At 31.9% G+C, this 27,110-nt stretch overlaps 1 protein-coding gene across 1 annotated transcript; it reads right to left on the bottom strand.

The window, feature by feature from the left end:
• On the bottom strand, nucleotides 1-26,758 carry LOC113511646 (uncharacterized). The gene is made up of 4 exons (XM_026895324.3): nucleotides 26,275-26,758; nucleotides 20,195-20,692; nucleotides 12,631-12,769; nucleotides 1-2,438 (listed from the first exon to the last, which is right to left on the bottom strand). Exons 1-4 carry the CDS (start codon nucleotides 26,476-26,478, stop codon nucleotides 2,218-2,220), a joined length of 1,062 nt encoding a protein of 353 aa, XP_026751125.2. The 5' UTR covers nucleotides 26,479-26,758; the 3' UTR covers nucleotides 1-2,217.
• Between the last annotated feature and the right edge of the window lie 352 nt (nucleotides 26,759-27,110).

Below are 27,110 nucleotides of genomic sequence, written 5' to 3'. Positions count from 1 at the left end.
TTCATTTTATATACATAACTTTTATTATAAAAATCAACAGCTGAGTTTCTTGCCCGTTCTTCTCAGCTGCAATTGCATTCGGAACTGAGCATAAAATAAAAAAAAATGAGTAGGCAAAAATGCTTTTAGTTAGTTTACTGGAATAAAAAAAAAATTATTAAGTTTTATTGAAGTAGACTATAGTAGGCAAGTTGGTCAATCGCACACAATATTACCAGATTTGGTATTTTTCTCAAAACTTTGAGTAATAATTTTTGGGTTTACGAAATTTATAGAAAGATAAAACGGTGCTAAGGAATTTGAGTAAATTTTTAACAATTTTTTTATTAGTAAATCGTACGGCAATAAGTAGGCATATAAATCTATAGAATATACCATATATGAAGGTAAAATATTGTTAAAATCGACACAAATTTGTGATTGAGTAAAAATGAAGGAATTCGATTTGAAGAAAAAAATATCAAAAATTTGGACAGAATTGAATGATTGTATCTGGATTGTAACTAATCCGTTTTATAATAAAAAGAGATCGGCCTGACCGATCGGGTGTAACATTTGTAGATAACAAAAGGCAGTTAAAAGCAATACACATAGGCTACAATATATTATATACCTAAATAGATATTAAGAGATAAATAATATGTAACAAATATATAACTTACATACCTATTTAATACAAAATTCTAACATTATACAAATAACATAATTATCTTAGTACCTTTAACTTACAGTTACACAAAATTCATATCAGAAATGTGAAAGTTCGTAGTAACGTAGAATTTGAAAGTTTTAAGCAGACTTGTAGGTACAAGTTCTCCAAGTGCGGTTAATTTTATAAATCCATCCATAAGAAAGGGGGTGAGTATGAACAAACTTCTCCTTAGGTACTAGGGTGGAATCTAGTAGATCTTGAAATGTGGTTTACACCTAGTAACTACAATATTTACTGTTAAATTAAAGGAATTTTATAACCATAATTGAAAAACATGATTAACATAGTATATAATATAATCTTCACTTAAGACTACATTGTGATATTAATTATGTTACAAAAAAAGAGAGCTTATACTTGTATTCTTTCTTAGAAAAATAATAATATCTTACAATGGACCTTAAATAAATATATATAAGAAAGTTTTTGTACCGCCTAATAAACAAGGGAAGCAACAATCACAAAACAATTGAAACTGCGTGATATTAGGTAAAAAATTCAAAATCAACAGCAAAATAATATCTGCCTATGAAAAAAAAACACATTGTACGTTATTATATCGTTAAATACGTGTAACGTGAGCTGTCTGCAAGCTTCTCTTGTCGGTTAGATTAGGTATGAAATGATGTAAACATTTTAGCAAACATGTTTCTTTAATATATGTCAGTAACCGACCTACATATTTTACATTATAATAAGTATTTAAAATCAAACAACTCCTCTATACTAATAGCAAACAAATATATCGACACACACGTCGCTGCCGCATGCATGAGATAGAACGGGTCAGCGTTGTCTGGATTTTAATTCTTTTAATTTCGTTACAAAAAAATATTCGATAAATTTGTTTGTTACTTATCTCGAGGGTAAATAATATAATAAAATATACCATCTGTTATACTTAATTATAATTTAATACGTAAGTTACAAAAATTCAAAGTGCTGCACGTATAAAAACTTACAAAACTATGTGATTTAAGCAACAATATTAAATATTAATTTTTATCGTTTAGAAAATATAATCACAACAGTTGTTATAATTTATACAAGCTGAAATAAAAAAAAAGCGTTATACTAGCAAATCTGAACATTTTTTTAAAAGAAAGAATGGTCGACAAATAACAAACCATTTTGAATCTCCCAAACTAACGTGACAACTAAAGCGCCTTGTCAGTATGAACAGTGTAATTTTTTGAACATTCTACGTTTCTATGGAATATTCAATTATAATGATAAAACATTAAAAAGGACAACAATGTTTTCAATTTCACCCTGTATACAAATATTTTAATTAAATTATAACAACAACGTAATACAATTAAAAGCAGCTGAAAACCTAAACAGTCAAAAGAAATAACTCTCAACGAGTTATTATTATTTAGTCAAAATCCTAATCTCGAGTCCAAAGATTGTTATCCTCTAATCAAAATTAACCCAAAACGTTTTGGGTATACCGGGCTTCGTAAGACATTCTCTCCAGCTATCCGCGTACGGAGATTCGGTGTCTATCGTTGCTTTGCCCAGTATTTCTTTTTTCCCATTTTCAGTTTGCAACCAAGACTTATGTAAATGCTAACTTTATCTAAATTAGCTTTAAAAACAGTCAATTTAACAGTCGCAGTTTTGGGATCCCATCTTGCTGATATTGTTGGTTCAAATCGATCACTCTTCCAGTAGCACTCCGCTTTGTTTGCTTCCAAGATTGTAGCTTTTAAATATAGCGGCGCTGAAATTATAAATGAGAATATTTATTACATTTGAAATCGTTATTATGTAAAAAATAATAACTAAATCCTTACATTCCTTACTAATACTATAATTGCAAAAGTCAGTTTGTTAACTCATAGCGTCTTAACGACTTAACCTATCACTATGAAATTTAGTATTCGATGGAGAAAGATACTCGTATAACCTACTTTTTATCTAAATATCTCGGTGACGCGAACTAATGACTGTAATCCCGGATAGAATGTAAGCTGGAGAGACGATAATCGACCATTTTCGTTTTAATGAATGTAACACTCGATACACGATTTCAGTCCAGCATGACAGAGGAAACCCTACTATCTTTATCGGTATAAAGTAACGCCGAATAATTATAAATTTATATAAATAATTATTTATGTCAGAAATATTTGAACTTTGAGCATTACAGAATATACTATGATACCATGGTACTCTACATGCGTCCCTATTTCTATAGACTGTGGTGTTATCCCTCCGTAATTTCACAACCATATCCTATCCTTTAAACCAAAACAGCCATGTAAGTACATTGCTTCATAAACGAACATGGTTAGAAGAAAGATATCCACGGAAATGGCTGTTATACAAAGTTTTGCAGTCTTTGGAGTCTTATGGATCTGGGTTGTACAGAACAAACCATAACACATACTTTTATTACTTAAACACACTCATAATCAATTTCAAGTAGTCTTAAAATGAAGAATATTCATAATAAATATCTCATTTATTATTATAAATAAGATAACGATAATATTTTTTATAGTAAACAAGCTGACGGCTTACCTGATGGAAAATATAAAATCGCCTATAGACATGACTATACTAGAACATGGACATAACAGTACTGTGTCGCTCATGACACCCTTTATTCGTTGCCATTTTTGAGAACTAAGGATTACTGCTATGTTGGTGTCATATTAATTTTATCACGACTGAAATCGCTATATTGGATTAGAAAGGTATCTATAGTATTTACGTTTTTGCATTATTTTCTCAACATAACTCTCATTCTCTGCTGTTTTTTTTTTTTTATTTTAACTCCATCTTTAGTTTATACTTTTTTGATATTCTTATTCCATCGGTCACAAATAGAAATTTTGACAAATTTTGATCATTTTCGTACCAGTGGGAGACTTTTTACAAAAGTCGTTTGCTTGGGCACCTCTGTCCCATTCATGTTTCAACAGATGTGTTTGCATAGCTGTGTTTCGGTTTGAAGGGTGGAATATGACAGCGAATTTACAGGGTACAGAGGAATAACACCTGAATCCTCAGAAATAGCAACGTATGGGGGGTATTATGGGCAAAAAGTATACTCTGTTATGTCCATGGTAATGCTCATGTCTATAGGCGACGGTTACCATTTCCCATCAAGTGGACCGTCAGCTTGTTTATTCTATACTAAGTTGTATAAAAATAATGTAGATACTTATTTCTTTACACTTTTGTCTTTTTTGAAGATGTTGATAAAAATAAAGACCAACATAAGAATTTTTGCTATTAAGGATCAGTTTACACTGCTAAACATTCGCTGAACTCGTTACCCTTTGACTTTAACATTAAAGAAAGCAAAAAACACCAACCTCGTTAAAAAATATTATGACGTAAAAATCTTTTAAAGTGGAATGTTATTAAATGCTCTAAAATAACGCTCACTCCATATACGGCCGAAGTGTAGTGGAGCACAATGGATGTCGGTATTTTAAGTAGTCAATTTACGCAGATCAGCCAGCCTCAATCGATCATAAATTGACATCGGGGCGTAGTCGAGTGGCTTATGTCATAATGATTCCTAATAATATAAGAGTTATAGTTAGAAAAGTGTATCTACCGCGGGATCTATTACATTATTCATAAAAATATAAAATCTACAACAACCTTATTTTAATTATTACGATTTTACCATAAAAAGTTAAACTTACGATAGACAGATGTTATATACATGTTTAGAAGTCTTACTACAAAACCCCGTTTAATATCACTTTATATTTGAACAAAATAAAGCCCGATCATTGTGGGTCAAAATTATTATAGGGGCCATAAAATCATTTGTTTTGTTTCTACTAACATATTTTAAGTCAATTGTTACTAACAAAAATGAATCTTAGTTATCTGTAATAAAAGTTATTATTATTTTTTAAATTTCACTAAAATTCTCATCTCCCCTCTTAAGGAGAGGAGATGGCAACTAACCCCCGGCAGAAGCACAGTCGGCCGGGGTTCAGGGCCCACATTTACAATGCGGGCAGAATCTATTTCTGCATCTTTATCTCCCAACCGTCTGAGATGTTGTTCCAGACTGGTTGGGATAAGACCGTTCACCGACATAACGATTGGGATTTTCGGTAGATGTCACCCCCACATTTCGGTCACCTCGTGAGCCAGGTCGAGATATTTTCTCTTCTTCTCGGTTTCGGCTTTCACGAGGTTCTCGTCATGCGGTATGGTGACATCCACCAAAAACACCCTCGAGAGTGCCCGATCCATCACCACGATATCAGGTTTGTTCGCAAGAACGGTTTGGATCGGCCCCAATATTTTTATTACGCTGTCGCTTTCGAGGACCGGCTGGGGCTCGTACTTATAGTACGGCAACCTCTCATTCGCGAGGCCGTACTTCAGAGCTAGCTCTTGATGGAGTATTTTGGCTACCTGGTTGTGCCTGTGCAAGTACTCAGTGTTGGCAAGAGCTGAACAACCCGAAAGCACATGTCTGAGTGACTCTCCGGGATGGCGACATGCCCGACAGATGTCCTCAGTGCCATCCTTCAGAATGTGCTTTCGGTAATTGTTCGTCTTAACCACCTGATCCTGTATTGCACAGACAAAACCCTCGGTCTCTCCGAAGAGATCACCGAACTGTAGCCAGTGCACGGAGGTCTTCGTGTTTACGTACGGCCCGTGAAGGGCTTTGAAGAACCTTCCGTGCAACTTTCTCTTTCCATACGGCCTCCCGCTGAGAGGTACCCAAAACTTCGGGTTTTCGCCAGTCCTCTTTAGCCAGAGAAAGAGGGGTGAATCCTTTGTCACATTCTATGACCTCTCTATGCAAACCCTCGTCTATTTTCTCCAGAAAATATGTCCTGAGGCTGTCAACCTCGCGGTTGTGCATGGTCTTAACACTTAACAAGCCTCGACCACCAGCCTTCCGCGGGATATACAGCCTCATGACTGACGATTTCGGGTGATGCATTATTATTATTATTTTAATTTTTCCAAAATTCACATTTCCCAAAATTATTATTATCTATTATTTAAAAACCGATTTGATTTTTTTTCATCTGAAAGATTTGTTATTTTGATAGCATTTATTAATATTTTTATTAGTTACTTTGATTTAAAAACTAAACTACAAAATAGGTTTACAACTAAGGGAGTTATGAAATAACAAACAAAAAATGATTTAAGAACCTTTTTTGAAGTGTGTGAAAATGAATTTGTTTATTTGTTAACTTGTAGCTCACATTATCTCAAATAACTAAGTAAAATTTTCTTTACAGGTATTTTTAACATTCTTTTCATCTCAATCAACGTATCCCAGTCATGCGAATGAAGTTATGAATAAAAATCAGTGCTTTATATAGCATTGAGTCCGCTTTATGCATTACATTTTTTTTTTTTGTAAAATATGAGTAAGTAACACAATGGAGTTTGACATGGATGAAATAATATATATCTCTTTACTTTTATAAAGCCATACAATAATATAAGCGAAAAAGGAATGCGCGATAACGGAATCTATCGCAGAGAAAGAAAATTTCTTGATTCAATATAATTGAAATATCAAAGCGTATTTTTTTGTTTTCTTACTAGAAATGATCAACTTGCTCAATGATATCTAAGTAGATTCCCTGATTATTCGGTGACGCACATCAAATTGAGTATATTCTCTTATGATCTTGTCACTTTACTTGTCTCATATAAAAAATCTGAAGTCTAATCTGATGATTATTTGCCAAAAGGCAAAATATAACATAGTATCAGACAGAGTCATCATTGACTCCTAGTTGGTGAGTGAATGTACAAAATCGAATCTTCTATCGTGCTTTAGAGTATAAAAATATAATATGTGTTTCTACACAACGATCTCTGTGAACAATTTATTAGATATTTTATATACGAGTATTTATAACCAAGTCTTGTTTCTAATTAGTTAACAATCTCTTCTCTACATCTTCAACTGTCATCCTAACTTAACAAATTGTATCTGTATTACCTTCACTTGTTACAATATTTTCTGAAATTATCTTTAGCTTAGTTTATATTTAAAATTAAAATATATTCTTTTGTATATACTCTATTAAGTACTAAATCCTCAAGTCTAAATTTCTGAAAAACATTATAATAAGACGATCAAAGCCAGCATCTAATGCTGATTTTGACATCCAGATTAATGTTTATTAAAATAATAAAGTAGAAAAAAATTAGGAGTAACAAAAAGAATAAAAATTTCCTGTTGAGATTTTTATTCTTAAGTGTAATACGAAATAAGGACTCTAATTTATTAATGTACAAGTTTTTACTAGCACCTTCATCCACATGATGAGGACATGTCAATTAATCTGGATTGAAATAGATTATATTCCTCTCTGTTCCAAATTACAAATTTCATCAAACTCGCTAATATAATACAACATTGTTAGGGATATACAATATTATTCATTATGTATAGTGCAAATAGCGTTTCTCTCTAATAATTCTCTTCAACGTTAATCCCACGGGATCCACTAACTAACATAGGGATTAGTAAAAGTACTAAGTGCTAATTATTTTACACAGAGTCATTGCCCTGGAAACTTCATAACCTTTATATTACAAGCAGGTGCTCATACTAAAGCATTTCAGGGGTTAATTGATTAAATGGATGTCATTCCGATGAAATTATAACAGTCGTCGTTATACGGATTGTTTGAGGTGCCATTTTAAACACACTTTTATTTTAGGCTCTATATTTGAACGCATACGGTGTAAAATCCATTGATTGAAAATATTTTATTTTAACTCTTACTAAATCAATCACGTAACCATATTATATTTTGAAGTGCCTGTTACAACACATAAATGTAATTCAGTATTCATAAATTCTCTTTATTTACTTAATGTTATATTAATAGATGGACTAGACAAAATAGGTTCTCAAATGCAGTCATAGTGTGGGAAGATACCTAGTGAGATGAAGTAATGATCTAAAAGTATTGTAGGGAGTTTCTAACTGTAAATACCCCAGTATCGTACTTTATGACGAAATATGAGGGAAATCTATATTCCATAGTGGACGATAGATGGGTTGCAATGATAATAATGATGATATGAATAGATTGATGAATGTGGAGGAAGCGAAAGAGATCTGTTTGAAACGAAGCATTTGTCATCCCATTGTCTATCCCAGTGGGAGACGGGCGTGACGTATATATTGTACATGTATGTGTATTGACTTAATAAGCATTTTCTGTCATTTACACGAGTATATTAAATACACGTTCCATATTTGAAGATTCATAAAAATATTTGTTTGATGCGGAAATGGAATCCGTTGAGTGACCCTTTTTTATGAGATGAAAATGAAATGCGAATTCCGCCGGCGCTACTGGTAGGTATTTGCTGGCGGACCACCAGTGAGGGATAATAGATGAGGATGACTTCAGGTTAATTAGCCCATTGTGATTAATTCACAAAAAAGTCACGAACGTTTCTAGAGGGATCCATATGGAGTTCAACCTGATAGCTATGCTATCGCTAGTGATGGGGCCGTTAGACCGCATTAATAAAAATGGTTTTCATCTGAAACGTTTGTGTGAGAAGGTTACACAGAACGATCTTATTACAAAAATAATTACACTATCTATCTAAACAGTGATTAACAAAATTCTAAACATTATTTAGTCCAAAAAATTATAGGATTAAAATCTAAAAAAAAAATTAAAAAAAGGACAACCTTTATTTGTACCAACGGCACTAGATAATAATTGGGAACCTCGTACTTTTTATTTTCTAGGAAAATAAAAAAAATTTGAGACCCTAATAATTAATACAAACACTAGTTTCAACAAATGGATTTCTTTAATTAACATACTTGAAGCGTTAAGCCATTTAACATTGTACATAACACTGCATTTAACAGCTGTTTATCACAAATTTAATTTTTTTGTAGTAAGATTGTAAATGATTGACTGGACCAATTAGATGCTGATCTATCTAGTTTCATTAGATTTTAGTGCCTTTACCTGTAATTTAATTGTAAAATTTTATACACTGTTAGGTTTTATTTCTATATAATAAAAGTAGCAATAACTGATCACAGGAGAAAATGGTTCTTCCTCATTAGTAAAATTTGAATTCAACATTTCGTATAATACAATTTTATGTAAAAACATATCCACTACATAATAATATGGCGTCATAGCATTGAGTAAAGACGCCCAGTGTTATGATTCAACGCACATTCAATGCCTCGGAGACAACTCTCTCCTCTTTAATAAGCAAAGAGCATATTGCGCCAACGGACTACGTTATGTGCAAGATTCTATTCTATTACTCGCAACGGGTGTTAAAATAGTAATATTCACACTTACGTAGGTAGGGTTTATACAAATTACTATGAAAATATATATTCATGATAACGACTTACTATAAGTATAAAACAAAACATAATGCATTTTAAAGATATCTTTTAATGACGATTTAGTAGTTATTATATTATGAAATATTTTTTGTAACTACCAAAACAATTTTATATGTATGATATGATTTTTTTCTAAAATTAGTATTATTACGGCGGATTAAATCGATTTTTCAACAAGATCAACAAGACAGAATTTTTAAAAATTAATGCCTACAATAAAAAAGTTTCAGCCAATTCGACTAATCGGTTATTTTATAGCATTTTATATGTGATTCTTTAAATTGATATAACTTTTTTGTTTATGAACCGATTAACATAGAACAAATACTAAACGTTAAGTGGATAAACCGCAATGCATTAGTGCAAACCGCATTCAAATCGGTTAGGGCGTTTCTGAGATTAGCGTGCATAAACATACAAACAAACAGATAGAGATTCTAAAAATCATTGTTTTGGGTTCTATTGCGTTCATATATATGCCATATATAGATAGCGACCAGTTACAATTTTAGTATATGTATTGATTGATAGCCAATTCTCCATGCCTATCCCATATGGCGTAAAGATTGATAGAACCGTTAACTGTTAATAGTAAAATAGAGTTATTTACATTGTGGTAGAACACTAGCTGATAATCACCTAATTAGTTACCTTCTATAAATAATACCAATTAGAACAGTGTTTATTTTAATTATCATGATAAGCAGTTTATGACGGCATCCCATTAAAAAAACGTGACTTTAATAATGAAATGAAATGATTCATGTATTTATAAGGCAACATTGGAGTTGATTTAGAAGCGTCATTTCTTTAAACATCTTATTTTAATTTGATAATTTTGCATAATTACTATTTTATAGACCGTCATAACTAAAATTATAATAATTTCGATTTGAAAATTTGTTCATTTTATGTCTTAAAATAAAAATTTCTTTGTGATATCAAATTGAAATATTAATTTTAGTGATAATCTTAGAGAACAATATATCCCCACTTCTTTTCACTTCTAGCCTGTCTTAAGAAATGGCTAAGAAAACAAAGAAAAGTGCTTGGACCAGTTATCATCATTTCAGCTATTATCTGTCCGCTGCTGGACATAGGCCCCCATAGACCGCCATAAGGAACAGTCCTCCTGACTGAACTGACTCCTTGCAATGCATTTAAGGTCGTCACTACATCTAGTTGGGGGTCGTCCTACGCTGCATTTGCCCGTACGAGCGACCTCGTACGGGCAAGCTTAAACTCAAGAACCTTTCTTCCCCATCAGTTGTCGATTCTTCGAAGTATGTGAGCCACTTCAGCTTGCTTATCGTTTGGGCTATGTCGGTTATTTTGGTTCTTTTGCGGATATCCTCATTTCGGATTCTATCACGCAAAGAAACTCCAAGCATTAAAGTGGCATTAAACCAGTACAGAAGGAAAACTCCAAATAAAACCTTAGACCAAGTCATTTAGTCCATGGGAAGCTATTAACCAGAACTTATGAAAAAGTCGTACCCAGCATTGGGGCATTAATATCGTTATAGTATACTTATAAGTAGTGACCTGTATTTATATCTGCATGCCTAACGCACAGACCTACATGTTAAAATCAATAGCAGTACAATAATTGACAAAATTCGAAATCAATTAGTGCTTAATAAACCACATCGTTTTATTGGCGCCAATTTAAATCGAAAACTAAGTACCTATTACCGCAATACATAGCCAATGGATTCGTAAGTAATTTATAAATTAAAAATACATGTTTAAATGCATACTGTAAAGTACTAGTAAAGTGTCAATTCTATTCGAATCATGGAATGAAGATAAAGACCAGTATAGAAATCACAAATAGGTGTAATCAATATCTATTTATTCAATGGGTCCCCAGTAAATCAGACGAACGGCTAGCAACCTTATCACTGACTCCTCTTCTACGCCATGAATTCCGATCCTAATATATCATCGACTCGCTTTTCCTTATTTATTGCTCTCTTTATACATTCCATTTATAAACCTATTTTGAAATTAAAAATTTTAATTACATAATAATTTAACGAAACTATTCAATTAATAATTTAATTACGATCTCCGTGGCGCAGTGGTAGGCGCATACCATACCATATTAGCCGTTAACTGCCCATTGTTAACCATAGGCCTCCCCCATAAAGAGAGGGAGGAGTGAGTTGCCAGTAGTTACCACGCTTGGCAGACGGGTTGAAAATCGCTGTTAGGTTTTGGTGATATTTTAAGACAGTCGCTGCTGCCCATCCCTCGATCATTAAGTTCCCTTAGTTGCCTACGGGACACTCATAGGAAAGGACAAGGTGGCCCACTCTATGCCGGGACCACACGGCAATGGTAGGCACATAGCTTTGCGTAATGAAGTCCCGATTTTGAATTTCAATCGGGCCAATTTAGGAAATGAACTTCTCTAAATTTACTCAAGTCTGGATGTAGTGGGTTATGTCTACATATATAGTATACACGTAAGTACTAGTACTAGTATGCACGTAAGTACCTGCTTATACATATTCAATAGATTTCCTGTTTGATTCTATTTTAAACCTTCACGTAGTTTCTTAAAAAGGTATGTAGGAAAACTAAGATTCAATGGTCTCTCCTTTTCACATATATGGATATATCCATATACATTTTCTTAACTTACATACATACGTGATCCGTATTCTCCAAATATAAAATTATTAAATATATTAGGTCATCATTATGAAATTTTAGCTATATTATCTCGGCACAGAATGGGCCACCCCTTCCTTTGCCGGATGTCATAATAGGCGACTAAAGAAATTTAATGGTCAAGGGATGACCAGCAGTGTCCCTCTTAAAACTTTACCAAAGCCTAACTGCATTTGCTAACCCGCTTGCCAAGCGTGGCAAGTACTGATTAAACCCCATTTATGGGAAGGTCTATGTTCAGCAGTGGAAAGTTAACAGCGGATATGATGATGATTATAAAATTTTATCAAATGCTGTACTTATCTGTCTTTACATTTAACAGAACAGATATGTTAGGTATCTATTCTGTTGAGTAAATTAGATACCGCACCTAATTTACTTAATTGAAAACAATTTCTAGTATGTGTTTTTAGTGAACCAATCGTCATGAAATTTAGGATACAAGTTTAACATGGTAGAGAACATAGCCTATCTCTTATCTTGATTACACGGACCGTCTTAAATAAAAATCAGATAATCCTGGATATATCATACTGTAGATTCTAGGGGAATGGTGTTGTTAGTAATGGGGTCTAACAACCTCATTGCTAGTAATATACACTATCAGGTCAACCTTCAGGTAGTGATTATTTATAATGCAGTATACTAGTTACTTTGCTAGCAATATATCCTGTCAGGTCGACCTCCACATAGTCCCCCCTAGAAACCATCGTGCTTAAACAGGTAATGCAAACAGCTATTACAGATACACGAGTACAGATGCATGAATACAAATGTATCATATAGGAATTGATCCCACAACCATCATAAGGTGAATCAATGTTAACCGCTACACCATCAAGGTCATTGAATACATAATAACACTAATTACCTCTGAATTGTTCTTGCTCGTGCATAGTCTGCACACTGGTTCGCAGTCGATTGATAGTCAACTGCACCGTATCATTAAATCCGTTTTCACTGCCCGTGTACAGCAATGTCACTTCTAACTGGCCCTTTTTGTTTTCTCTCTGTCAATATAATAAAAATAAAATCATTTAACACAATCATGACTATACAATATTATCGAAACTATAAAAGAAACAGAACATCTTTCCCAAAGAAACATAGGATGAAAAACGAAAAAATAAATCTTTAATAGTCATCTAATGCAACACAATCAGTTATCCAGTATATTTATCTATATTATGTCCATGTTCCACTATTATTTCTTTGGGATAAATATACACTTTTCTAGACAGAAACATAAAAATGCAAGTTTCACCCTGTATACTCTATTTCAAATATAACGGTAGATATTAGAGATGGTAAAAAAATAACGATAACTTATAAGCCGGATGATGTGGTCGCATATCGTGCTATAATAAAAAAAATCTAGAGTTATCCCAAGCCAACCGTTCTTATAATCTTATTAATATAATAAAATTGTAACTAGAGGATGCCTATATATAATAAAAAATATGTAAGGAGTTTTAATAAGAGCAACGGAAGCCAAAATAATATTTTTTGGAAATTTTATCATCTATCTGTCTGTCTGTGTCAATCTGTCTATAGATAAATTTGCTCCGGCATCACGCAACAACTACTGCATCAAATTGCGCTTTTCACTATCATATTCAAGCAAGTCTAAAAACTGGTTTATTTTGATGCGACATCTAGACGTGGTTATTTAATTGGTTTCCTTTTTCTAAAATACACGTGTACAAAGTAACAGACAAAAAGCTAGTAGCTACGATATATAAAAATCGATTCAAAATTGGCATGTAATCTAAAACGATTATATGATACCTTAAAAATATAGCGAATTGATAATTTTTCCTTAAAACAAAATACAAAACAACAAAAATCAAATTACATTGAATTAGTATTAAATTCTAATATATTTAAAGCTTATATAATGTATCTATGTAGATATAGTTTATTTGCATTATTTACAGCACACAAATAAAAACAAACGTAAATCGACATACACAAAACAAGAGATTCAAGATAAAAGAATACATATACAACAAGAAAAAGGAAAATACATAAAATACGACTGTCTACTCATGGAGTAGACATTCCGAATATAGGAAGTAATCTACAAAATATCATCCATGTATCTAATCAATATTGCTGTGTGGTTCCGCCATAGAATAGGCCACCCCTTCCTTTTTTGTGAGTATTATAAGAGGCGACTAAGAGAACTTAATGTTCGAGAAATGGACAGCAGCGTCCCTCTTAAAACATCACCAAATCCTAACTGCGGTTGCCAACCCGTCTGCCAAGCATGGCAACTACTGAAAAACCCGGCTAAGGGAAAGGTCTATGTTCAGCAATGGACAGTTAACGGTTGATATGATGCTGGTGATCTAATCATTATTACAATGCAAAAATTTTATATGTTTGTTACAGAATTATGTTTAAACAGAACGAATTTAAAAGTTATTTTATAGAAACAGCTAGTAACAATACTTGAACACCTACTTGTACCTGTAATCATTACGTCATCTTGTGAATAAGTTGTTATTTATGTTATATAGATGCCGACTGGAACCGGCATCGGTCGAGGTCAAAACGATTTTATTGTAGTCGTCCAAGATTTCGTTTGCAATTTAGTTAGACCATCATGTCTTATTTTCGTATTACGCGTAATGAGAGAACAATTTGGAAAAAAATATATTCCAAACATAACTACACAAATGACATATGAACAATAAACGTTGATTTAGATTCAATAAAATTGGAATGTCTGTTTTGAAAACGTATTTGTCTTATACAAAATACATTGTATATTTAATATATAAATAAATATGTTAGTTAAATGAATCCTTACTAATATTGCATACCTCTGCGGGGTGCTGCATGTTATGTGCCTGTATATGTATGTAACGTCTTATTGTACCATGTAACAAGCGAATAAATATGATTTGATTTGATTTGATTTGATATTATAAATGGAAAAGAGATTTTATTTGTTTGTTTAGCTCCATCAGTATAAAATTTATTATACACGTACTATATGGAATGTAGAAAAACATAGCGTACTTTTTATCCTGGTCAATGAACATATCCTTATTATGTAGATGATGATCGCGGGTAAAAGTTAGTAAAAAATAAATTATATTAATTTAAAATGTTAATTAAGTATAATAAGTACCTATATCATATACGAGCATATTAGGTAGCTTTTTGAAAAGAAATAAAAAGTGAATCATTGCTATCAGAGTAATTGTATATTGTGGCAATATATCAATACCTAATGGATATCAATAATATCAAAAATGGATATAATTTATGCTCTTACTGAATTGTTTTATGCAACTTAAAAAACAAGCAAACACGCTGACTGCCCATCTGATAGAAAGTGGTAACCGTTATGAACAATCCTATGTACATAACAGTGTAAACTGTGTCGCATATGACACCATTCATGCGTTGCCACTCCTAGAGACTAGAATGTTATGTCTCTGTACCCTGTAATTTCATTACCATATTCCACCCTTAAAACCGAAACACAGCCATGCAAATACAGCTGCTTCATGGCAGAAACACGAATGGGATAGAGATACCCAAGATGACTTTTATACAAAGTCTCTCTCTCTGGTTTTGTAAATTTAAAGTTATTATAAAGAATAGACATAGAAATTAGGCACGTAAAGTTTTAAGTAGGTATTTTGTACACAGATGAACTTATTAAAAAAAACCATCAGTCAATCCAGTTTGTATGAGTGGTTTCTAAAAACAGAAAATTTACTAATGTGGTGTAAATCAACACAATTAATTAATAGAGACAGAACATAGGACATATTTTATCGTAACTCATACAAAAAAAAAAACCCGCGGAATACAAGAAAATCATAATTGCTTTGTGATTATTCTTTTACTTAGAGATGGCACAATTTTGTTCCTCATCCACTATGCCATATCAGCTGTCATAGCTGGGTTCTGTCTTCTGTTAAGCATATCATCTTTCACACTATCCATTCATCTTTTCATTATCCATCCTCTGTTTAAATGTAATAAATACAAGTAAATAATATCTTACTTATTTACATATTTATTTTAAATATCTTAAAGTAATATAACTAAAATTAGTATACAAAAGAAGAACATTAATAATACAAATGCAAATAAACTTCAAGGCATCTCAAATATTCATTAATTGTCGCTGTAATATTGTGAATTGTTGTACTATTTTGATGACTAATGGATGAATACCAAAATAGTTACACCCGAACAAACTCAGAACATGCCGACGGTAATAAAATAAATTAAAATTGTTTACTACCATGATTATAATTATATATACGCATCATCGACATCTGTCTATCTATAATTAAAATAGAACGCATATTCGGTATCTCAAATGTTTATGTTAGATTTAACGTCTCAAAATATTATGAAGTACATTAATGTGCGACGAATCTACAAAGGCGCATTTTACAGTGAAATACTATTTCTATATATCTATATACATATCCATACCAATTGTATATATTGTAGCAAAATTTTTGCTCCACAGAAAAACATTGCGATTTCCATCGTAACAAAACATCATTAGATTTTTTAAATTATTATTTAGAACGCAATAGCGCGCAATAGATTTGACAATGCAACAAATATGATTTTGCTACATAAACAATATCAGCGGCTTCAATTGTATCTATCCAATATAAAAATCAAAGATTGCAAAAACAATTGCCGAAATCGATTAGTATTCTAATGTAATTGCTTAATATAACCGTAAAAAAAAAAACAAATAAATTGAGAACTTCCTTATTTCGGAAGTCCACTGTAGCAGTGTTAAGTTAATTACATTAATTGCCCAGTTGTCATACCTACTTATTTTAAACAGTAGACAATATAACATATCTAAGAATTACATAATTTTAAGAACTGGTATTTTAACTCAGTAACTTGTAAACTTATAAACATGGTGTAAGCATCTATTTAAATCTAGATTTGAATTTGAATCTACATAAACATATACAAACTGTCAAATACTAATAAAATAATTTATTTATAAACTATCCAGTAATTTTTTTACTACAGCAATTTATAAGAATTTACTTTAATCCTGTAACTAAATCAGTCTCTTTTAAAACATTAAATATTGTTACATTAAATTAAATTATAGGGTATAGAATCGTAACACCATAGTACTCACGATGACAACACGTAAGGATTACCAATGTCCTCATAGTCTATGCTACTACTACCATGCTGCTCATAGCGCGGTCTATATTCCGTTTTGCTCTCCCATTGTATCGTGATGGTAAAATCGTATGATATCGTGAAGTTCCAAAAAAGTATAAAAACGCCCTATAAGTGATGGTTATCACTTTCCATCAGATGCACCGTTATCTTACTTATTTGACCTTCTAAATTACTAAAGAGGTGGGTAATACACTCGTATGTATTTATGAAAAAAAAAACAGAAATCTAATTAATTTTATCCGAACTATTGATTTAAACTGAAAAAAAATCATTTTTGTATCGAATGAATAAATTTAAAAAAATATTAACAGATTTTAAAAATTCTTTCACCTATAGAAAGTTAAACGTTATCTACGAATATAATACAGCTTATATTTTATCTATTTTTCTACCTAACTAGCAATGCAAATCCGAGGTAAATTGCTATATAATATAATTTAAATTACACTGAATTTTAAGGAAATATCTTATTAGCCTACTTCAGTGACCTATACAGAAGTTTATTATTAGTCGTATTTTAATATCAAGTTTCATTTTAATTATAATTAAAAGCAAGTACCTGCCGTATTTATTATCCAGCACTCTGTGCCCTGTAATAAATTGTCATAAAATACACTAACGAGGAAGAAACCTTATTCCATTATGATTTTTGTATTAAAATTATTAGGATTCGATTCCCATGTCACGTTTGTTTATAAACAGAACAATCTCCAAATGTCAGTCAAAAACGCCTGTAACAACTTTACCTAAAATTGTAACTGTATTTTTTTACTAGATAAATAGTGACAATGTGAAATCTAAAATATCAATGAAGTGTGAAGCAATTTAATTCAGACTTGTTAATTTAATATCTACAAATTTTTACATCTATACTTATAATAAATCTGTAGAGAGGTCGATTCTGTACATGAAATATATTTTCAAAATAACTATCAGGGGGTAATTAGTGATTGATACTGATACCAAAAATGCAATCAATAAAATTTTTGTCTGTATGTTCGTTATAGAAACAAACACTACTCGACGGATTTTAACGAAACTTGGTACAATTATTCTTCATACTCCTGGGCAGGTTATAGTATACTTTTCATCACACTATGATCAGTAGGAGCAAAGCAGTAAAGGAAAATGTGTCTGTTACATCAAAACCACTGAACCGTGAGAAAGGACATAGGCTACTTATTTTACGAAAAAAAATAGTTTATAATATAATTAACCATACCCTGCAGCCTTAGATTATATAGATAGAGTATCTCCATATAAATGCTTCGAAAAAAGCGGGTCAACTTTTTCATACAATTTTGCCTAATAAATAATTAGGAGCGATTACTTTATAACTTCTATATTTATTTTGTCTTACAATTTCTGCATCTTTTTAATATGTAAATATTCATTTCATTCATTAAATAATAAGTCAAGATACATTGTATTCGTAAATATATAGAATTTTGATAAAAAAAACCGATCAGCTAATTTGATAATTTGCTAATAAAAAGTTGCCCCTTTTTAAGGCTCGAGACTGTATCTATATAACCTAAACCCGCAGCTTATGTGAAATAGTTTGAAAAACATCCTTTGCACATAATATATACCTCTAAAATATAGTATATCTGTGTACTAAATATTAAAGTCAGATTGAAACAACTTTACAAATGTTCATATCCATTATTAGCTGTATTATTAGAAGTTAGTAGGCAAGGTCGTAGATTTTTTGTATATATGTTTACACGTTTATCATCAATCTGAACAGATTACTCTTATTGCAAAGGATTAATTTGTTCAGATTACTTGTATACTTGTATATTGATAAAGATTTTCTTGATTACTGGTACCATTAACTATGTCACTATTAAAGCTACCGCTTTTTTGCAAATATAAAATCTTAAATTACTGATTAAGGTAGTCTATATATGTCGAAGAAAATGTTGCTTGACCGTGTAACTGACTATGATAGATCCATATATCTATCCATATACATATCCATACCATTTGGAAATTCGACTCCTAAAAACTTCCTTTTTCACTTAAAACTTTCAAAATCCTCCGTAAGTCGCGGGCAAAAGATAGTTTACATATATAATAGAAGATGTTGATTGCCCTACTGACCCATATCAACGCAGCCAAAACGGCTGAATCTACGAGTATAGTATTTAAATTTTACAGATAGATTCTTTATATAGCGAAGATGAACAATAAAAAAGAAATTTTGAAAATCTAAAGGGGGTAGGTAAAACGAGGGTACTTTTATAGAATTTTTGTTAATTTAGAAGTTAGACATGTGTGATTTTATAGAACAAGAGCCAACTTCGCTCGCGTGTAATATTAGATAACATCCAATAATACACTCAAGCGAAACCACGGAGAAAAGTTAGTTAACAATATAAAAATACTTTTATTTTAAAACTTTTATATTAAAGTTGTTGGCACAACATGTCCCCGGTCACTATCTAACTAAACAACACAACATTTGACCCTTTCTTAAACTTGATCTAATCGTAACGATGATATCATAACATTAAAAAATCAAAATGCTCTTGTTACGTCTATCATTATACTCGTACAGCGTTCGACTGAAAGAGTATAATAATAGTACCTATTCATGCAACTAAACAGCATTCCTCAAAGAAACACGGTCAAATATCTAAATATTAATAAATAATACATTTCATACCAAATCGATCAATATATGGTTTATATAAAAAGACAATTTTTCATACCTCGACCCATATATTCCTTTGTGAATGTTGTTCAGTGTCATTAATACTAAACGCTAATTATAAAACTGAACGACTTTCATTATTGAATTACGGGTTAATACTCCAGCCCGTTCTAACAATATTCTTTTAGTATTATGCTCTCCTTTACATAGCCACACTATTACTGCTAATAATCAATCTAAAACTGTTTATTTTTAGGCAAATTCAAAAAGCTTTCACTTCGACAGAGGATTTTTTTTTGTATTCTTCATATCATAAATACATATACTTACTTACATATTATAAACACATATTCATAATTCTTTTTGCAATAGTCTGTATTACTTTTGCACGATTTGAATTGCTGTTTACAAAACAAAATATTAAATTAGGTATCATGTACAAATTTCCTTAACATAAAAAATAAATACATTGTATTAATCTTTAAGTGGTACAATAATGAGTTAATAAATAAATAAATAAAACGTAAAACTAAATAATTAAAGACAGCACATAATCAAAAATGAATTGTTCACTTACCCGTGAATCTGAAGATGACAGGCCACTAGCTATAGCATTGATCGGCCTCCAAATATCCGGCGTACCAATTAAACCGTTCTTAAGATCATTCTGGAACAATTTAGAATCAAAATTCCATGTAGCGGCGCCCAGTGTCCTTCGTTTTTCAAGAACAGATTTTTGAGCTACAGCTTCAGCTTTAGTTGATTTGAAACTGCTGAACGTCTTTTCAAGAAATCCACCCTTAGCCTTTGTTTCTTCCTGGCCTGATACTTTAGTATTTTTAGATTGTAAAGATTTACTGCTTTTTCGTTTTTCTGACTCCTGTTTAGCTGGTTCTAGTACTGCATATATAGTTAACGACAAAAAATGGCCGGCTACGAGAGATTGAAGGTCAGGCTTCTGCGAATTCTTAGGGTCTTTTTGTTTAAGTTGAAACGTAAAATCTTCATTCCATATAGGCCACGAGCTTTCTTGCAATGTTGTTTCATATTTACTATCACCAGGAAAAATTTTCACCTGAAAATAATTTGGTAATCTATATACAATTATTTAAAAACTTGATACCTATATTGACAAAAAATAAAAATTGGCACTTATTAGTGATAAATTATTGTTCTTTTATATTTGAAGCATATTCTAGTATCTAATGTCAGTTAGGTAGATAATTATTGTACTCAAAAATTTTCATATGCTTACTGATATTAGTTATATTAATAATTTTGTTACCATTTAAGTATTTAGTGCGTTAACAGTCAAACTAATCGTCATGAAATTTTATATGCATTAATATTTAAAGAAGCACATAGACTTTTCTCCGCAGTCAATTCATATGACCTTGCCATGAGAACGAAATCGCGGACACAGCTATTGTATATATACGTATATAATAATCCTAAGCTTCTTTTTTATACGAGTACGTGTACATAATGTCGCTCGACCGAGTCTGTTATACAGATCAGTTTTTAAATTGGACCAACCTTCTCAACTACAAAATTTAATTAAAAGCTATTTTCTCTGGATAAGATAAGAAACAGGCTGACAGAGCGAGATTAAATTATAAGTTAAGAACCTATAGTAAAAATTTCAAGTTTCCAGACATAACTGTCACTAGTAGCTTAAACTACAGATTGATTTGAATCATTCGTAGATGATATTCAATTTATTTTTTATTTACTCGTAACTTCACTCGCTACAGCATATAGAGTATCATATATGTATGTATAAGTTGAGATATAACATATCCGTGTACCAAATTTCATACAAACTCGTCTAATAATTTATATATAAACGGAAACAAACATCCATCTATTCATTATATAATTATGTACAAATGTGAACAAACATAAACAATTTCACATTATTTTAAAATACACGACTCAGTGATAAGTCAAAGATAAGGAAGCGGTTAACAGAAAGTTGATAAAATAACCATCACTTATTGAATGTTAGTTTTTTAGATAAGTATAAGTACTTATACATATCTACTTATTATTCGACTGACATTCTAAATTATTAAATTACAATAAAAACATAAAAGTTTCTTAAAAGACACTATTCAACCGATTTCTAAAATATGGAGATTCTCTTGGTTGTATTTTTTTAAGTTTGTTATGTTATAATTCCGTCCCTTGTAAACCAATTTGGAAAATTCTTTTCTAATTCTTTCTATCTGAACATACTTATGAATTAGTCACATACAAATATTATCAAAACCGGCTCAATAACTTGGTTTTAAAATCAAAATAACTAGTTTTACCACAACTTAAGTCTGTTTTTTGTTGACTCTTTTGAGTATCTATTTTTTATAGATGAACAGTGAGTGATGCACCCATCTATGTTTTACAAGGACGACACACCATTGAAGGATGAAACGATGAGGATATTGTCAGTGCATAGCATACTACGAAGAATACGAAAAAGTTCTTAACGAACTAACCTGATTGGTCAACCTAGGAAGTCGACTTCACAAGGCATATTGTTATTGGATACTGGCGTCCACATTACTAACAATGGTCTATTTATTTTTATGCCTATATATTAATTAAAACATACCTACTCTACTTATAATTATTTTGAACGGAATTTTTTGGCTAGACTTTGATAACTAAATAATTAGGGAGGAAATTATGGTGCAATTTATTCACCAAAGAATGATAAATATAGTAGAATACAATAGTTATTATTCTTTTTCATATTCATTGTTATATAAGAGATTACTAAATGAACAAACCACAATCATTAGAATAATTAAAATTAATAAATTTATTATCCAGGGGAAGCTTGGCCCCTTAAAAAGGCGCATTACGTACTTTCAGATATGTCTTGCGCATACCTAAAGCTCCGCTCGCATTCCGTGATAGGCAACTAGACAATTCTGGAGTAGACACAGCCCACTCGGCCGCCCCTTAAGTACTCCCATGAGTACAATAAATCATCAAGAAAAGGAAAATACATAATTATTTATGCAACATAGAATGGGAAAATGGAAAGTGGTAACATAATTATACCTAGCCAGCTGAGTGTGCTACTATTTTTCTTTTATAGGAAAAGATCAGTGATCAACAGTGGCTCTGTTATGGGTTGTTATTATAAAAGATTTTTACAAAAAAAAAAGAGAGAGACAGAGATACAAAAGTTGTCTTCTTGGGTACTTGGGTTCTTCCCACTAGTACTTCTGCTGTGAAGCAGTATTTGCATGGCAGAATTTGAATGATAGGGCAGTAAATTACAAAGTACGGAGACACTTAATCGTTACGAATAACAACGTATGAAGGTCCACGAACATTATAGTGTATTAGGTGATAACCACGGTACTTTTCTATACTAATATTATGAAGAGAAAAGATTTGATTGTTTGGTTGTAATGGATAATTTATTAAAAACTACTTAACCGATTTTAAAATTCTTTCACCTACAAGTAAACTACATTATCAAGGAGTAACATAGGCTATATAATATTTTCTATCTTCCCGTATGAAGCCGGGGTGGATCGCTAAGCATGCCTTTAAGCAATGGTTACCACATTCCATCATATGGGTCATCAACTTGTTTTCCATTTTAAATGTTATAAATATGTTTCCATTCCCGAACAAACTTACTTCCCTAATTAGTCGATAAAAAACTTAGGTAATGACCATACATATCGTACATACCTACTTGTACTTAATTAAACGACAATATTTATATCATAGGGATATGAGAATATAGCGATTCCGTGAAATTCTAAATATTATATCACGAAAAATGTCAAATTAACTGCATCTCGTTGGTGGAAAATTTTGTGCGATTTTAGTCAACGCACAAATTTTTACTACAACATATAATATTTATACGTAATACAATATGTCAGTGATACTTTCTTTCATTACAAAATCCTAAAAATACCTAACTATTGTCAATATTTTCTCATATGGCTATATTTTTCATTTCAACAACAGAACGTACAAATTAGTGTATATAATTTTATCAAATCCCTATTATTCTCAATCTACTGCAACTTATAGTGCAATGACGGGTATACTAAATTAGTGGTAGGTACTGTATTTAATGGTACTTGTAAATAACTTTGAGTAACAAGTACTCATACAAAGTCAACTTTTTCGTGGTCCCTCCTAGAAATCATCTTGGTTAATTCCTGTTGAATTTGTTATGATAGATCAATGGACTTGATTTCATCCTCACCTGGTCACTCTTTGGTGCCCCGCCAGTTACCCTTTCATTTAGTATAAATACATCTTTCATCTAATAAAAAGTACCAAATGCACCCACAGAATTCATATACCTACTTACATTTTATTGAATCAGAAAAAAGAAAATAAATTATCATTTTTTTTACTTTTCAATATATAGGCTTTAAAATCTTTAACACATTTGTTGACTAAATTTTTATCGCATACATATTTGTTTTAAAACAAATACCTGTGTCAATTCTATTAAATAGTAGTTATACCTACTATTCCTACTAGCGCGGCACCTGTTACTCGTATACAATTAAAAGTAGACAGGTACCTACCTCGTAAACAATCAGTGGGCAGCAACTTGGCCTCAATTAGTGAAACAATTAGACGGATGTTAGTGTATCTCCACAATGTGCCCGCATAAAATGTATCCTGCATACACGCTAAGCGCTAAAATTGTTAATTGCAATCATTTACAAAGGCACTCCTAATAAACTCTAGACTAATTACAACTCCAAAAAAGAATCACAGAAATGTATATTTATATACACAGTACATGATAATTTTTATTGCATTTAGAATCATTTTCACAAATGCGACGTAAAATAATTAGAGGTAATGATTATTAATATATAAGATGTAGAGAAACGGTAGCTGGTAAGAGCATGACGACGGGTGCGAATTCAAACCATGTCATTTCTAAAACTTTGTCAACCGCATAAGTATTGCAATATGATTTTCTTTTGACAGTAGTAATTTTTATACTAGATGAATCTGATTATGCTTCATATAAACCGGCTATTTTAACTGCCCAGGAAAGTGCGGCTAGTTTGCGCAGACAACTCATAATCCTCGACAAGTATTCGTATATTTTATCTGTCATCCTAATAGAACACTTTTTTCGACACCTACATACTTAAGCACAATGCACATACCAGTGGAAGTACCTATACAGGGGGAAAGGGATTGTAAGTACTAGGATCTAGCAGCCCCCTTACTAGCAATATAGTCTATCAGATCGTTCATTCGGTTCCCCCTGGAAACCATCATGATTAATTCTTGTGGAATTCGTCACGATGGGTTAACCTGCTTTATTTCTCACCTATCATCTCTTAATGGTAAGTGCTCCGCCAGCGTATACCGACAGCGCAGGCGGCGTTAACATTCCAGTCTTACCATATAAAAAAAGTACCTATGCAGATTTTTTAATAGCTACGCTTCGGTCCCGTAACATACAACTAAAATAAACCTAGCCTACACGCTAAACTCTAGTGTGTAGGCCAGACTAGACTAGAAAATGTACTCTATTGGCTAAAGTACCTTTTCACAGCTAGGCAAAAGTCGATTTGAGAAGTCGAACAATCTCTTTATTGACGGGGTTAACGGCGCTAACGGGGTACGCTGGAGGGGCACCAGTGAAGGTAAAAGGTGAATATGCAGGTAAGTTAGCCCATCGTGATAAATACACCTATAAACCTATACAATGGTTTTTAGGAGGGTCCACGTGGAGATCAACCTGACAGGGTATATTGCTAGTAATAGAGTCCGCATTACTAGCAATCCCTTTTCCCTGTCAACCAATATAAGTCTCTCAAAAATTCATAGTTATTCTACAACTTAACTTTTTGCTTTTTTCATATGAGTAATTTATATCCTTGATTATCGGTAGATGTTGTAGAGTAGGCAAGAGGTATGATTCCCGTAGGTTTTAAATTGTGTTATTTGTATCTCTTAGTAATTAAGTTGCAGTTATTTTTACCTGGGGTAAACATCCACAATATTGTGATGACTAAGGTTGTTTTTAGATATTTTTATTGTTTTTTTTTTTTTTTTATCTTATTTACCACTTTTATACAAGTCTCACTCAGGTCTGGTTTAATTCGAATACAACTGAACTTATTTTTTTTTCTCTTGTTATCTAAATAGGGATCTACTTACCCTACGTAAATATAATACGTAATGTCAGTTGTAATCTTATCACCTTCTGCCTGTAGATGGCACAATTTTAACCCCCGAAACAAAAAGGGGGTTGTTGTAATCTATATGTGACATCATACCTAATTTCAAAATTAATGGACCGATTTCACTGCGATTTTCTACTTAATTTAAATGGGTCGATTATTAGCTACTCAGGTACCTACTTATGTTTGATAAAACTCTTCACTTGTGCTTGAGATTTTAAATTTAAAACTACAGGTACCCACTACAGGAGGAGAGTTTGACAAATTTGTTTGATCGTTTGCGACCTTGTCTCTCTCTATCAGCCAGATAACTATTAAATATTTACTTAGATTAAATAACACAGTACATATAATCTATTATGTAAATTTGGTATACTGTTACTCATATTTTAATAGGTAATATGGATTCTAAACATTTTTATTACATTATTTACTCATAAACATAATGTCCGGATGTTACCTTAGCTAGGTATCCATGGGCTCGACTCAACCCAAACAAGGATGGAAGGTGTCGTGCACCGATAACTGTCACGTACAAAGTCTTAGCAACGGGGTGTAAGGACAACTTAAACCCAATCTCGGGCTCTAAACTACCGCTGCCAGCTAGCTGACCGTCCCTCTTTGTATTTAAAATATTCTTTAGTTTGCTAAATGAAAATTCCATTGTAAATAAAATATTGTCTCCGTAATACACCACTGAGTGTCATGGGAACCGGTTTATGAATTAATTATCATTTAATGCAATTAAAAGCACAATAAGTTTCTTTTAGAAACCAATAAAAAGAACCCGTTTACATATTTATACACTAATAACATTAATACAAAACACAACACAGTGGCTACACTATACAATTGAACAACTAAACGATAAACGAAACTATTCGACCCAACCCGTTCAACTTCAATTGATTCACATGTTAGTATGAAGAACTATGCTATGACGTTATACGCAATCAACACGAGCGCTATCATGCTGTGCTAATATAACGTAACAACTTCAGGGTTATTGATATACATCGGATCTCTCTTTCACGCTTCAACACAATTGTACTGTATTACTATGTATTACCATAGCATGCTACCTTCATGCACAATAAAGGATCTTTTTCTACACGTTTTATACAAGCACAATATATGCCATCTATCGGAAAAGGATATGTAAACAGCAAATAAACAACAGATGGCGCTAGGTAACCAAATTAATCAATACTAAATTGATTTATAACAAGTGAAACAGTAAAATGAAGTCGCATATACAAATAATCTATAGAGCTAGTTTACTTTATTGTCATGTGT

The sequence above is a fragment of the Galleria mellonella genome, unplaced genomic scaffold (assembly GCF_026898425.1).
Source record: "Galleria mellonella isolate WM207_F2 unplaced genomic scaffold, CSIRO_AGI_GalMel_v1 utg117, whole genome shotgun sequence".
Taxonomy (NCBI): Eukaryota; Metazoa; Arthropoda; class Insecta; order Lepidoptera; family Pyralidae; genus Galleria; species Galleria mellonella.
The sequence above is the reverse complement of the archived record's forward strand: the minus strand, read 5'-3'. Positions and strand labels throughout refer to the sequence as shown.